This window comes from Carcharodon carcharias, chromosome 11 (assembly GCF_017639515.1).
Source record: "Carcharodon carcharias isolate sCarCar2 chromosome 11, sCarCar2.pri, whole genome shotgun sequence".
In the NCBI taxonomy this organism is placed as follows: Eukaryota; Metazoa; Chordata; class Chondrichthyes; order Lamniformes; family Lamnidae; genus Carcharodon; species Carcharodon carcharias.
The window spans coordinates 6,312,019-6,326,497 of record NC_054477.1 but is presented as its reverse complement, the minus strand read 5'-3'; the positions used below and the strand labels follow the sequence as shown (position 1 = coordinate 6,326,497).

At 47.1% G+C, this 14,479-nt stretch overlaps 1 protein-coding gene across 3 annotated transcripts in view; it reads left to right on the top strand.

Annotated features, from left to right (window-relative positions):
• The window catches only part of nup98 (nucleoporin 98 and 96 precursor), a 78,743-nt gene extending 65,565 nt beyond the window's left edge, over window positions 1-13,178 (top strand). For all 3 annotated transcript variants that reach the window (XM_041198826.1, XM_041198827.1, XM_041198825.1), the window contains 7 exons: window positions 26-166; window positions 1,708-1,859; window positions 2,163-2,384; window positions 4,271-4,512; window positions 6,047-6,201; window positions 7,800-7,911; window positions 9,615-13,178. In XM_041198826.1, coding sequence (XP_041054760.1) covers window positions 26-166; window positions 1,708-1,859; window positions 2,163-2,384; window positions 4,271-4,512; window positions 6,047-6,201; window positions 7,800-7,911; window positions 9,615-9,829 — 1,239 coding nt within the window. In that variant the 3' untranslated portion in view covers window positions 9,830-13,178. The remainder of the gene's footprint in view (window positions 1-25; window positions 167-1,707; window positions 1,860-2,162; window positions 2,385-4,270; window positions 4,513-6,046; window positions 6,202-7,799; window positions 7,912-9,614) is intronic.
• Window positions 13,179-14,479: the final 1,301 nt, after the last annotated feature.

The following is a 14,479-nucleotide window of genomic DNA, read 5'->3' as shown; positions in this document are numbered from 1 at the left end:
ATTGCCATCTGTGTTTTCTCTCTAGGTGTGGCAATCGTCGGAGAGTTACATTAACGTCTGCTCACAGCTGGATTGGAAGCGTTGCCTGGCTGTTCATCTTTGGTATATGCTGCCACCCAGAGCCTCCATTGCTGATGCTCTCAACATGTACAGTGAAGCCTTTCAGGTATCATTGACAGTGTATGATCCAGAGAAACCAATCAACTTTCTGTTCTTGTGTAGAGATGAGTTTAATGGTTCTGGTAGCAATGCTCAGTTCTCTGGCTGCTGCTGTATGATGAACTGTTGTCTGTCTGCGTGCAACACAGGCAGTTATTTCTCTTGGTGCATTTTGCTCTCTGCCTGCACCAGGCAGCATTTAGGGGCCAAGCAAAAACTTGCATTTATATATCACCTCCTGCATCCTCAGGACAACAACAAAGCTTCAGAGCCTGAAATACTTGCTGAAATGTAGTTACTATTGAAACGTTGAAAATATGGTAGCCAATTTGCATACAGCCAGATCCCATATCAGTGGTGATAAATGTGCTATGTGATAATGACAGACGACCTTTTTGGTTGTTTGTGGATAAAATATTGACCCAGGACATTGGTTTAACATCTCCCTTGAACGACAGCACCTCTAACAGTGCAGGGCCACCTCTGTACTGCAGTGCGAGTATCAGTCTGGAGTATGTGTCTGTCCCCTAGAATGGGATCTAACCCTCAATTTCCTGACTGAGGCTGCAGGATCTGTGCTTTGCTAAATGCCACCAATGAGTATCTTCACTCTAGCTGCCTCGGTGTTGGTTGATGGTTAACCGTCCATTGGGATACCGGATGGTTTTGCTTCCACATGGGCCTCCGGGGCGGCTGGAAAGAAATGAGCAATTTCTGTTATCTAAAGTTAGAGCCATAGAAAAGTTACAGCGTAGAAGGAGGCCACTCCGCCCATCTTGTCCATGCCAGCCCGAGGACACCCAGGTGCCCTTTCTAATCCCACCTTCCTGCACCCGGCCCATAGCCCTGCAGCTTACAGCACTTTAGGTGCAGATCCAGGTACTTTTTAAAAGAGTTTAGAGTTTCTGCCTCTACCACCAATTTGGGCAGCGAATTCCAGACACCCACAACCCTCTGCGTAAAAAAAATTCCACATATACCCCTCTACACCTTCTGCCACCTATATTGAATCTATGTCCCCTGGTTCTAGAATTCTCCACCAAGGGAAACAATTTGATCCTGTCCACTCTATTTGTACACCCCAATCAAGACACCTCTCAGCCACCTTTGTTCCAAGGAAAATAACCCCAACCTATCCAATCTCTCCTCGTAGCTACACTTTTCTAACCCTGGCAACATTCTTGTAAACCTCCTCTGCACTCTCTCCAGAGCTATTACGTCCTTCCTGTATTGTAGTGACCAGAACTGCACACAATACTCCAGTTGTGGCCTCAGCAATGTTTTATACAATTCCAATATTATATCCTTACTTTTATATTCTATACCTCTGCCAATGAAGGAGAGCATTCCATATGCCTTCTTTACAACCTTGTCTACTTGAACTGCTGCCTTCAGGGACCTGTGTACTTGTACACCAAGATCTCTCACTTCATCTACCCCTCTTAGTATGTTCCCCATTTATTGTGCAATCCCTGTAACTGTTTGACCTCCCTAAATGTATGACCTCACACTTCTCTTATGTTAAAATCCACCTGTCTGAATTTACAGGGCAGTGAAGATATCCAAAGGTATGCACGCTATCCACTACCTCCCTACCTGGAAGATACTGATATTGACCTGATTGAAGTCCCCGAGAGTGAAAAGGAAAGTGACCCCCATCAGGACATCTGTTACCATTTACTGAAGCTCTACAGTGACAGGTACAGTAGGCTTGACAGTCTGAGTGTTAGATCCTCAGAGGCTCTCCAAAGTGAGAGTGTTATTTGCTCTAAGGTTCGTCAGTGTTGCCCCTGTTAGACATAGATTTCATTGATGCCGATTGCCCCCCCCCCCCCCCCCCCCCCCCCCCCCCCCACATGTGGACAGACGAGACTCACCTTCACATCTGATGCGTCTATACCTGAGCTGCCACTCCGAAGGGCTCTGACTGACCGGCTCTGCCTTCCCACTTGTTTGTGTTCTTCCATCCCTGGTTCACACTCACCTTGTTTCCCTCTTCACAGGCACCACGAGCTCCACCTGCTGCTCAATCCAAGGACTGTGACCCCCGACCACTTGGACTATCGGCTGAGCTGGCACCTGTGGATGGTGCTGCAGGCAATGAACTACACTCACTTGTCGGAGAAACATCAGGCCATGGTGCACACCAGCTTCGCTGCTCAGCTCGAGGCAGTCGGCCTCTGGGAATGGGCAGTCTTCGTCTTGTTGCACATTCCCAATTCTCAGTAAGTTTACTCCTGGAGCTTAAATTAAAATATATTGAAGTCCTCCCCTTTTTTTAAGTCACCATGTGTTTGAGTAAAGTGATAACATTTGTACAGGGCATTGGGTAGTTAGGGAATGTGTGTAGATTTGGGACCCTTATGGATCTGAGATTAAAACCCACAGCAGGTATGCAGAATAATTGTACCGTGATTGGACATTCTCTAGTTACGAGCAGACACTTGAGATACTGGGGCGATTCCCACAGAGCAGTGAGGCTAAAGGGAGGAGCAACCAAACTTTTTTCAAATTATGAAGGGGTTTCATAGAGCGAATCAAGAAACACTCCTTTTGGTAGGGAGTCGGTGGTGTGGGGTCATCATAATAAACTGGAGGGCAAATGTTAGGAGAAATTTCTAATTAAGGGCCTGTTGAGCATTGAATGCCTCGTCACCGAGTACTTGTGGCAAAGACCACTGTCTTTTAATCAAAACTTCGATAAATGTTTAAAGCAACAATGCATGCAATATGGAAGAGAACAGGCCTATGAGGAGAGTGGGTCAATGGGATTAGTTTGGGATTGATACTGGCCTATGGGGAGACGGTGGGATTAGTTTGGATTGGCACAAGGTACCTGGAGCGAGCAGGGTAGTGGGTCAGTAAGGGGCGCGTGGTCAGGAGACTACGCCTGAGAGAGACGGAGACTGAACGAGTAGTGAATTAGGTTCATGGGAGAATTCGGTGCATGGGGGAAAGAGGTGCTTTTAAGTAAGGTTTATTGTAACTAGTTAAGTGTGTTAAGTATTAGATTTATCAGTACTAGTAAGGCTTATCAATAGTTGTAAGGTTTATTGAGTTAAGGCCAAGTAAAATTAATGTAAGTGAACCAAAGTAAAATAAAGTTAACATGAGTAAAGTTAAGACATGGCAGGGCAAGCTCAGTCGTGTGGAATGCGTGTCCTGTAGTATGTGGGAAGTCGTGGACGCTACCAATGACCAAGACGACAACGTGCAGAAAGTCACCAGCTGCAGAAACTTGAGAAACCCGAGTTTCGGAGCTTGAGTAGCAGCTGGAGTCACTGGCATACCCACGAAGCTGAGAGCTACATGGATAGCACGTTCAGAGAGGTGGTCACACCACAGGTTAGGAGCATGGAGGCAGAAAGGGAATGGGCGATCGTCAGGCGGCCCAAGAGAACCAGGCAAGAGTCCCCTTAGCTCCTGCTTGCTAATCAGTTTTCCGTTTTGGAAGCTGGTGAAGGCATTGGGTCCTCAAAGGGCTGCAGTCAGAGCCGAGTTCATGGCACTACAGGCAACTCAGCTGTACAGGAATGGAGGAAGAAGAGGGGGACAGCAGTAGTGATGGGGGATTCGTTGGTTTCAGGAAGAGACAGGTGTTTTTGTTGCTGTAGATGCAATATGATATGATTGGCCTCCCTGGTGCCAGGGTCAAGGATGTCAGGGAGTAGCTGCAGGACAGTTTTTCGGGGGGGGACGGTGAACAGCTAGAGGTCATGGTCCACCTCGGTACCATGACTTAGGTAGTAAGAGGGGGGATGAGGCCCTGAAAGCAGATTTCAAGGATCTAGGAAGGAGATTGAAAAGCAGGACCTCCTAAAGCAGTAATCTCAGGATTACTGCCAGTCCCACATGCTAGTGAGCCTAGAAATAGGAGAATTGAACCATTGAACATGTGCCTGGAGAGCTGGTTGGGTGGAGGGGGCACCAGATTTCTGAGGTATTGGGATCGGTTCTGGGCCAGGTGGGATCTGTACAAAAGACAGTGTTTCAATGATGCTGATCACAGGCTTCCTACACGCTGACGTGTGTCCTAAAGGTGGTTGGGGAGTATTGAAGGTTTCAGCCTGTATCAGTGAGGCAGTTTGAACGAGCTCCTCTCTTCCCACAGGCAGCGAGGGAATGCAGTCCGGCAGCAGCTGAACAGGCATTGCACGCTGGACGAGACAGAGGAGCAGAAGGAGAAAGAGTTGTTTCTGCAGGAGAAGCTCAGCATCCCACCAGAGTGGATCCACAACGCCAAGAGTCTGAGGGCTCACCAGAGCGGCAATATTCACAAGGAGGCACTGCACCTGATCGAGGCAGGTCACTGGAACAAGTGTCACCAGCTAGTGGTCAGGCATCTCGCATCAGGTAACAGGAAATACAGCAAACGCCACTTGGGGTAGCCAGGGAACACACAGCAAGACTGAAGACAGTAACTTGGCATTTATAAAGCACCGTTAACACAATCAAACATCCCATGGTGTTTCACAGGAGCGAGTATCAAACAAAACTTGCCCCATGAGATATTAGGGACAGGTGACTAAAAGCTTGGTCAGAGAGGTAAATTTTAAAGAAAGAGAGGTTTGGGGAGGGAATTCCAGAGCTTAGGTCCAAGTAGCTGAAGGCACAGCCAATGGTGGGGGTGATTAAAATCAGGGATGTAAAATAGGCCAGAATTGGAGGAGCGCAGATACGAGTGTTGTAGGGCTGGAGGAGGTTGCAGACATGGGGCGTGGCGATACAGTGAAGGAATTTAGAAATGAGGATGATCATTTGAAAATTGAGGTGTGCTTTACCAGGAGGCACTAGTTCTGCGAGAACAGGTGGTAGGTGAACAGGACTTGGTGAGAGTTTGGACACGGGTGGTAGAGTTTCTGATGAGTTCAGGTTTATGGAGAGTGGGAGCTGGGAGGACAGCTTGGCGAGATGGATTAGTTGAGTCTGGAGGTAACAAAGACATGGATTCAGCAACAGATGAGCAGAGGATGATGTTAAGCAGTAGTAGACGGACTTTGGGAGCCTCCCTTCTTAACATCTGCCAGTGATGTATATTTATGACTTCAAGTTCACGCAGGGTAGAATGGTGGGCTCTTGTACACGGCAAGTCTGTGTTTAATTGTATGATGCTTATGTTTATATATGTGTCGATCGGGCAATCAATCCAGAAGTGACTAAGTTCAAATCTAAGTTGCGAAATGGGAGTTAGTAAATTTGGTGATTGTGTCCTGCACCAGATAAAGTGATCATGAAAACTGCCAGATTATCATAAAAACCAAACTGGTTTTCCCAAGCCTCAAGGTGTCCCAAAGCACCTTACAACCAATTGCACTTCTTGAAGTGTAGTTGCTGTTGTGAGATGTGGGAAAAGCAGCAGCCAGTAATAGCACAGCAAGCTCCCACAAACAGCAGTTAGTTTTTTTTATTCATTCGTGGGACATCGGCATCGCTGGCTGGGCCAGCATCTAATGCTCATCCCTAGTTGCCCTTGAGTAGGTGGTGGTGAGCTGCTGTTAGGGAGGGAGTTCCAGGATTTTGACCCAGTGATGGTGAAGACGTGGTGATATAGTTCCAATTGGTTGTGTGACTTGGAGGGGAACTTGCAGGTTAGCTATGCCGTGTGGAACTGACTGACTAGAGATGTCGGCTTCCCTTCTTTCAGTGAGAGGATCTTGCCACCCATATCCTGCATGTGACTCCAGCCCCTACACTACACAGTTAAAGCTATGAGGGCAACAAGGGATGGGCAGTAAACACTATCATTGCCATCGTTATGCACGCCCTGAGAGGAATCGAGACACAGCAACCCAACTTGGTGTGAGCAATGGAGTGTGAAGGGGCTATAGCTCTGACTGAGTACATCTCTCTCACTGGTAATTTTTTTTAACAACATCCTCCTCCCCAGATGCCATCATCAATGAGAATTACAGCTACCTGAAATATTTCCTTGGAAAGCTGGCCATGCCGGAGTGCAGCTTACAGATCCAGGACTGGGATACAGCAGGAGCAGTCTTCTACGACTACATCCGAGTGATGGAAACGGTGCGGGGAATCGGCGAGGTATGACCAAGCTGTGGGGTGGGCAGGAGGCGCAGTGGGGTAACCGCCTTCTTCTGAAGACTAACCGGGGACACTGAACAGTATAGTTAACGTATCCCACTCAGGCAGCAAGTCAGAAGATTCTCTTTTCACAAATCCTTGTTGGCTGCTCTTAATAAGCCTGCCCGCTTTTAAGCAAGTAAAGCAGTCGATTTGTGCTTAGCAAGATCCCACCAATGGAGCGATTGCTACTTTTGCTTTTGGTGATGACAGGGTGGGCAGGGTGAATTACCAAGACAGAAGGTGAACTCTCAGGATTTCGGAGCAGGAGTAAACCATTCAGCCTGTCGAGCCTACTCCACCATTCAGTAAGATCATGGCTGATCTGATTGTAGCCTCAATTCCACTTTCCTGCCTACCCCCCATAACTCTCTTCTATCAAAAATCTGTCTAACTCAGCCTTGAATAATTTAATGACCCAACCTCCGCCGCTCCCTGGAGAAGAGAATTCCACAGACTAACAATACTCAAAGAAAAATTTCTCCTCATCCCCATCTTAAAAGGGAGACCTCTTATTCTTAAACTGTGTCCCCTGGTTCTAGCCTCTCCCGCAAGAGGAAACATCCTCCTGGTATCTACCCTATCAAATCGCCTCAGGATCTTATATGTTTCAATAAGATCACTTCTCGCTCTTCTAAACTGCAGTGGGTATAGACCCAACCTGTTCAACCTATCTTCATAAGATATGCCCCTCATCCCAGCTGTATCCATCCAAACAGGTCCTAGAAAAATCGAGATGTGACCGTGTTGGTAGAAAGTGGACAGTAAAGAGATGTTAGCAGGTAAAGAATAGAATGAAAAGGAAGACTTGCATTTCTGTAGCAACCTTCCATGACCTCAGGAGACCCCAAAGTGCTTCACAGCCAGTGAAGTACATTTTGAAGTGTAGACACTGTTGTAATGTAGAAAACGTGGGCAGTCAATTTGTACACAGCAAGCTCCCACTAACAGCAATGAGATAATGTCCAGGGTTCCCAGACCACACTTCCCAGAACAAAATCCAATTGGCAAAGTTACTCGAGAGCGATATGACAGCCTAGTCTGGCAAAGTGTTGCCGGAGGGGCTTAGCACAAGCAATGCTGTGTAAGCTGTTAAAACTGTGGAGTGCTCTCCATCCAGTGGCAAGAAATGGTATGGCAGCATTTCAATTTACTGCCCAGATCCCAATGACTTGCTTGAACAGCACAGCACCCCCCTCATCTCTCAGCCAGATCTGCAATTTTGTCATCTGCCATCATATTACAAGTGAGGTGTCCTGAACTGTATGCTCTGAGAGACAATTAACGTCACTGTTTGTCAGAGGGGTGGCAGGAGTGACCCAAGTCACCCTGACTGTATGGAGTGTATCAGATGGTGTCTGCACCATTTTGAGATTTGAAACCCCATCGCGCTGCTTTCTCACCATCCTCCTAATCCAGAAAGGACTCCCACTGACACGGTCCACTGTAATGCCCTCTTCAATCGCATCCTCTGGAAAGGCCCTAGAGTTGGCTGTTTGTTTCTAGACCATGGCACGAAAGCTGTGTATGTCAGAGAGTTAACTGCCTGTGTTCTGCAGGTGGAGAATCCGACATATGAGCTGGAGCAAATCCACACTGAAGTGATGTCCCTGTGTAGCCGAATAGAACAGATCGATTGTCTCTCAGCCAAAGATCGACTGGCTCAGTCAGGTATCACTTTAACATCTTTGCTCTTCTCTCTCTCTCTCTCTCGCGCGTGCGTGCTCTCTCTCTCTTGTTCTTCCATGGGAACTTAAAGATTGACAATAATATAGTGCCTTTCATGATCTCTGGACATCCCAAACTGCTCTACAATCAATGCAGTAATTTTGGAGTGTAGCATTGTTGCAATGTAAGAAATGTGCAGCCATTCTGCGCACAGTAAGCTCCCACATATGGTGACATGATAGCAATTTTTTTTTTAAAGCAATGTTGATTAAGGGATTAAAATTGGCTCGGGACTCCAGGGAGAATTACCCTACTCTTCTGCAAAATAGTTTCTTGGTTTCTTTTACAATCATCTGCTGGGAGAAGATGGAGTTGTGTTCCACCATCTCATTTGAAAGAGGCACCTCCCATCAGTGTAGCACTGCACCAAAGTGTCAGTCTGGATTTAGTGCTTTAGTGTCTGGAGCGAGAGTTGAACTCTGGTTGGGGCATGTGGGTGAGGAGGGAGTGCTACCCACTGATAGAGTCAATCACAGCCTGGGTTCAGTTCAGTAACAGCCCCTGGTACTCTCAGCTCCTCTAATCAGGGTAGGTGGTTTGTGGTTAGATCAAATTTAGTTAAATTGAGATTTTTAACCACCGCAATTCCATCTGTTATCGTGTCAGCGTAAATGTCGTCTTCCTTTTTAGTCAACTGTACATATTAACCTTGTATCTGGGTGCACTTGCAGTTTATTAATTAACCCCAGAATTCCCGGTCTTTTGGGAGTGGGAGGACAGTGGGGGAGTGTGTTCCAGATTTCCGCTCCCCTTTGTGTGAAGGAGGGATTCCTGACATCACCCCTGAATGGCCTGGCTCTCATTGTACGGTCCTGCCCCCTTGTTCTGGACTCCACCACACCCCCCAGCATCCCCCAAAATCCCAGTGAGCAATCCTGGGTGTAATGCTGCATATTTACTATGTTTTCTAATCAATTCTGCACTGTCACTGCCAACGCTGTATCGCCAACCTCACTCACATCCTGCTTGCGACTGTACCCATCTGAGTGCAATGGTAGGAGGCCGATCAGCCCATCGTGTACATGCTGGCTCTTTCAAAGGACTGTTGATTTAGTCCCAGTTGGGCAAACTGCTCCATATCAGGTGCTTCTGCTCCAGGTAGAGCAGAGCCTCCACTCAGTCTGTCAGCATATCCTTCTGTTCCTTTTTCCCTTGTGCTTATCCAGTTTCCCCTTAAATGTATCTGTATGATTCACCTCAGCCACTCCCTACGGCAGCAAGTTCCACATTCTCACCCACTCTCTGGGTAAAGAAGTTTCTCCTGAATTCCCGATTGGATTTATTAGTAATTATCTAATATTTTGCGTCCTTTATTCCGATCTCTCTCACAAATGGAAACCCCTCTCTTTACCCCGTCAAACCCGTTCACAATTCCAAGGATTTCTATCTGGTCACTTCCTCGGTCTTCTGTAGCGATAAGAGCCCAGCCCGTTCAGTCCTTACTGTTGCGAATAAGCTCTCGTTTCTGGTAACATTCCTGAATGGAGACTGCATTGAGTGGGCAAGGCTGGGGTGTGAGAGGGAAGGCTGGGGGTGAGAGGGAAGGCTCTGATTATTTTTAATGGGGTGTTGAGTTGCAGTGAAGTTGCTGTGAGTGATTTGTTTCTGACTTTTTTTTTTGTTTCTCTCTCTTTCTACCCCCCTAGACATGGCTAAACAGATCGCCAACATGCTGCGCACTGTGCTCGGACTGCAACACAGTGCAGAATTGCCCGGGGACAGGGCCCCCAGTCTCCAACACGTCCCCTTACGCTTGCTTGCCCCTTACATCCGTAAGCTGCCCATGCCTGAAGACTATGCCCTCGAGGAGCTGCGCAGCCTGACTCAGACCTACTTGCGGGAGCTGGTTGTCGGCCCGTAGCCTCCTGTCTTGCGGAAGGGTGAGGGAACAGTTTTGACACACTCTCCGCCTGTACACTTCTCCCTTTGAGCTAAAGTTCCTCCGACAAAGCTGAAATGCTACTGCGAGTCTCCAATACTTCACTGTTAAATGGAGGGACCGTTTAAAGACCTTTTTTTAAACAGAGAGGCAGCTTCCTGAGCAGGGACTGTATCCTGGAAAGTTACAATGTGCCACGTGGCCTTGCATGTTGGTGGGACTTTCTTGCTTTTTATTTTAATAATTCTGTTCCAAGTGAGTATACAGGACTTGCAATGTTGATGACAGATCAGCAATGACACACCCCCCCCCCCCCCCCCCCAAATACAACTTGACAATACTGGGAGCTGATTTGCTTAAAATCATCTGGCTAAACAACTTGTTGCTTTGAGAGGGATCAAACTGACAATAAACATTGTTTTTTAAATAGTTTTGTTGCAACTGCACGATCTGACTATTAATAACACGAGTGCAAGATGGAGGATCCCTCTGTGCTAGACGCCACTGTCACTAGTTGATGCTAGCAAGCTATCTAGCGGTGCAGTAACCTCACCCACCAACCCCCAATGATAGATGATCCCACAAGTCTAGGAAGTGGAGAGAAAAATGTGCTGCTTTGGAGTTTGGTTTAGTCACAAAAGCATGCAAAACATGGGAGAAACAGCCAGTTTTAAACTGCAGCTGCAACAACCACACCCCCACTCCCTATAGAGCTTTCCCAATCCTTCAGAAATACGTGGATCTGTCCATTAAACATGTGTGTGCTTTGCCTGGAAAGCTACTCTTTATTCTTTGCTGGCAATTCTGAGTCTGCTTGATGGCTGCAGTGGAGCCAATCTATAGTTTTTAATTCTGTTGGCATGTCCTAACTCTGGCCCCTCTGAGTTTCTCTTTTCTGCCTGCCCCAGCAAAAAGGAAATCAATCCCCAAGACCCTCTGTCCTGCTGTTGGGCTTCACTGGCCCAAAGCACAAACAATAGTGACATCTTTCGAGTAACATTCTTCTGTGTGTAACTGTAAAATGCTTCCCAACACCCCTAGTGGATTGTTTGTAAACCCAGCCTTGCTAACCCCAGTGCTGCAATGCTATCAGAATGCAGCAATTGTTGGACAGCAAGGTGGGGCTGTGTTTGGGGGGGGTGGGGACAGGCAGTGAGAGGTATTCAAACCTGAACTGTTCCCAGTTGGTGCCTAATCGGATCAGCAGCAGTCAGAGTGGAGAAAGCTCAGCTTCTCTCCCTGTGCTCTCCTGCCTAACAGGGAGAAAGGAAACTGGCTTCAATTATCCTGGATCCAGTCTGGGCTGTAGCCTCTAAACAGTTTGTGTAAACTTCCCCCTAAATTCTCCCCTGGAGGAGGAGGAGGAGGGTATTGGAATGAAGGGAGCTGGGAGGGATTCTCCTGTTGGACAAGTGAGATCAGGCTGGGGAAATAGAGTACCTCTGCAGTGCAGAGCTGGGGTGGCTTGTCCCAGGTGTCACTAGGGCTGAGCCCACACCATTTACAGATGGGGGTGTGCTGGAGTCAACAATAGATTTGAAAGATCCGATTTTTGACTCATGCGAGCTTGGATAAAGCTTACACAGCCACCTGTAAACCTCTCTACAGCAGGTGAGTGGTTTTAACACACCCTCTCCCCAAACCATCAGCTGTTAATAAACATGGAGAGAATACTGGAGAATACTTGCCTTAGTTTGATCTGCCAGTGTAGAGTTCATTGACCATCCTTGAAGAACCAAATGCTCCGCACTCAAACCTAACCAATTAATCTCTTGTGAAAATGGGATTGTAGGTCATGAAAGTAACCAAGGAGGAATCACGGTGATCTCTTCACACTCGGCTACCCTCCTCCTAAGTTCTGGAGTCCTTCTCGCTGCTCTGCATGCAGTAGTGACCTGTACAGCCCAGGGTGCAATGGAGTTCCCTTTACTCCAGGGTGGGGGAGATAATCCAGTAGACTTCCTTCTCCTCACAACTGTTTGAGTTTGGTCCTCGCTTCCTGATTCAGTGAAAGTCGACCACTCCTTCAGCAAGGAGAAGCAGCCTGGTGTAAGTGCTCATTAAATAATACAACCATTACCTGCAGCGTCCGAATATTAGGGCCAAATGAAGCACTTTAAATAAAAATTAAAGCAGCCGGTAGCATTCCCTTGTCGAATGTTTCTTAAAAAATTGTGTGGATGGTGACCCCTGAGGAACTTTTTAAGACTTTCTATGGTGGGGGCGGTGGCGGGGGGGGGGGTGCGGAGAAGCTTCTGTTTTTCTATCCATTTCCCACCCCAGCATCCCATTGTAAATGCTGCAGAAACTAACCCCAGCCAGATTCACGTTTTTAGCAGTGACACTAACTAAGGCAGAAGTGTCTGAACTGTGTGTGAAAGGACGACTGTTGCCTGAAGAGAAAACAACTACATGAATAAATGATAAAAGCAGCACATCAGAGAGGGAGAGAGACTGTGTGGTATTAGTAACACCACAGCACTGGCTTAACTGGGGAAATATGGGGTAAAGGGAGTAGATTGTCAAGGTTAAGTTTTTGGAACTTGTTTGCCAACATGATCATGGGGATAGCATTATATTAGCCCTGAAATCTCTCAGGAACTTTGTCCTCCCTCCTCCCTCTGGAACTGGTAAAGTGCCTGCTTCCTGAGACTTTCCAGTGTGGGACCGGGGCTTCAGTGATGATCGGAAAGATTTCCCACTTCAACTTTGCTGTTGAACCACCCAGGTCCAGCTTTGCCTGGTAGAGAGGGAAGAGGATTGAGTGAGAGATCTGCTCGCGGTATCCAGTCTCCCCGATGTGAAAGGCCAGGATAACTGTTGGGCTGCCTGGGGCTGAAATTTGGTGCCATTGATGTAGCCCAGGGGCGTTGTACCTCAGCAAAGGGCAGTCAGTTCTGGTCAGGATCCAAGAGGCAGTGTGTCAAGGTCAGTTCATTTCATTAACAAAGATATTGTTTCCTTTGATCTCGTTGAGATAGTGTCCATATGTGTATGTGAAAGATAGTCTTTGACCAGTAGAATACAGGAAATCATAACGTCTTTCATTAATTTATACCAGTACAATATTAGTTCTGGGTTTAGCATTTTGTTACCATATTCTAAATAAGCATCTTCACCCTTTCTGCCTCTGGATATTCTCAGCTCCTGGCCTGATGGTGGGTGTGTCTTGCAGGTGGTGTGAAATATAAAAGGATGCATTGAAAAGTTTTTAATTAAAAAGAAATTGCAAATAAAGTAAATTCTCATAGATTGTTGAGGGTATTCTTTTTAACTGTTTTGTGTGGGGAGGGGAACATGCAATATTTTTTAATAAATGTGCAAATTTCAATGAAGACTACTGGAATCATTGTGTGCGTGTGCCTGCGTGTTTTCTTTCATGGGATGTGGGTGTCGCTGGCTAGACTATTTATTACCCATCCCTCATTGCCCTTGAGAAGGTGGGGGTGAGCTGCCTTCTTGAACCACTGCAGTCCATGTGGTGTGGGGACATCCACAGTGCTGTTAGGAAGGGAGTTCCAGGATTTTGACTCAGCAACAGTGAAGGAACGGCGATATATTTCCAAGTCAGGATGGTGAATGGCTTGGAGGGGAACTTCCAGGTGGTGGTGTTCCCATGTGTCTTCTGCCCTTGTCCTTCTAGATGGTAGCGGTCGTGGGTTTGGAAGGTGTTGTCACAGGAGCCTTGGTGAGTTGCCGCAGTGCATCTTATAGATGGTACACACGCTGCTGCTACTGTGCGTCAGTGCTGGAGGGAGTGAATGTTTGTGGATGGGGTGCCAATCAAGTGGGGCTGCTTTATCCTAGATGGTGTTGGGCTCCTTGAGTGTTGTTGGAGCTGCACTCAGCCAGGCAAGTGGTGGTTATTCCATCATTCTCCTGACTGTAGCCTTGTAGATGGTGAACAGGCTTTGGAGAGTCAGGAGGCAAGTTAATTACCTCAGAAATCCAGCCTTTGACCTCTTGGAGCCACAGTATTTATATGGCTGGTCCACCTCAGTTTCTGGTCAATGGTAACCCCCCGGGATGTCGATAGTGGGGGATTCAGCAATGGTAATTCCATTGAATGTCATGGTGCGATGGATGCTTTCTTGTTGGAGATGGTCATTGCCTGGCACTTGTGTGGCATGAATGTTACTCGCCACTATTTATATGGTGCCTTAATTCATTTTGTAAATGGCTGAGAAGCACTTCACCTAAAAGGATGACCATTTATACCGCACGTTCACAACCACAAGAGGTTCCGCAACTTATATTTATATAGCACCTTTAACTTAAACACCCCAACATGCTTCACAGGAACATTAGAAAATTAAATCTGACACTGAGCCGCAAGCAGATGTTGGATCAGATGATCAAAAGCTTAGTTAAGCTGGATGGTTTGTTGAAGAAGAGTCTCAAAGGGGGAAAGTGAGATTGGGATGGAGTGATTTAGGGAGGGAATTCCAGCACTTGGGTCCCAGGCAGCTGAAGGCACATCCGCCAATAGTGGAGCGATTAAATCTGGGATGCTCAAGAGGCCAGAATTAAAGGAGCACAGAGATGCAGAGGTTTGTGGGGCTGGAGGAGATTACAGAGATAGGGGTGAGAATCTTAACATCAAGATGGGGAGATGATGGTGTGTCACTGGGC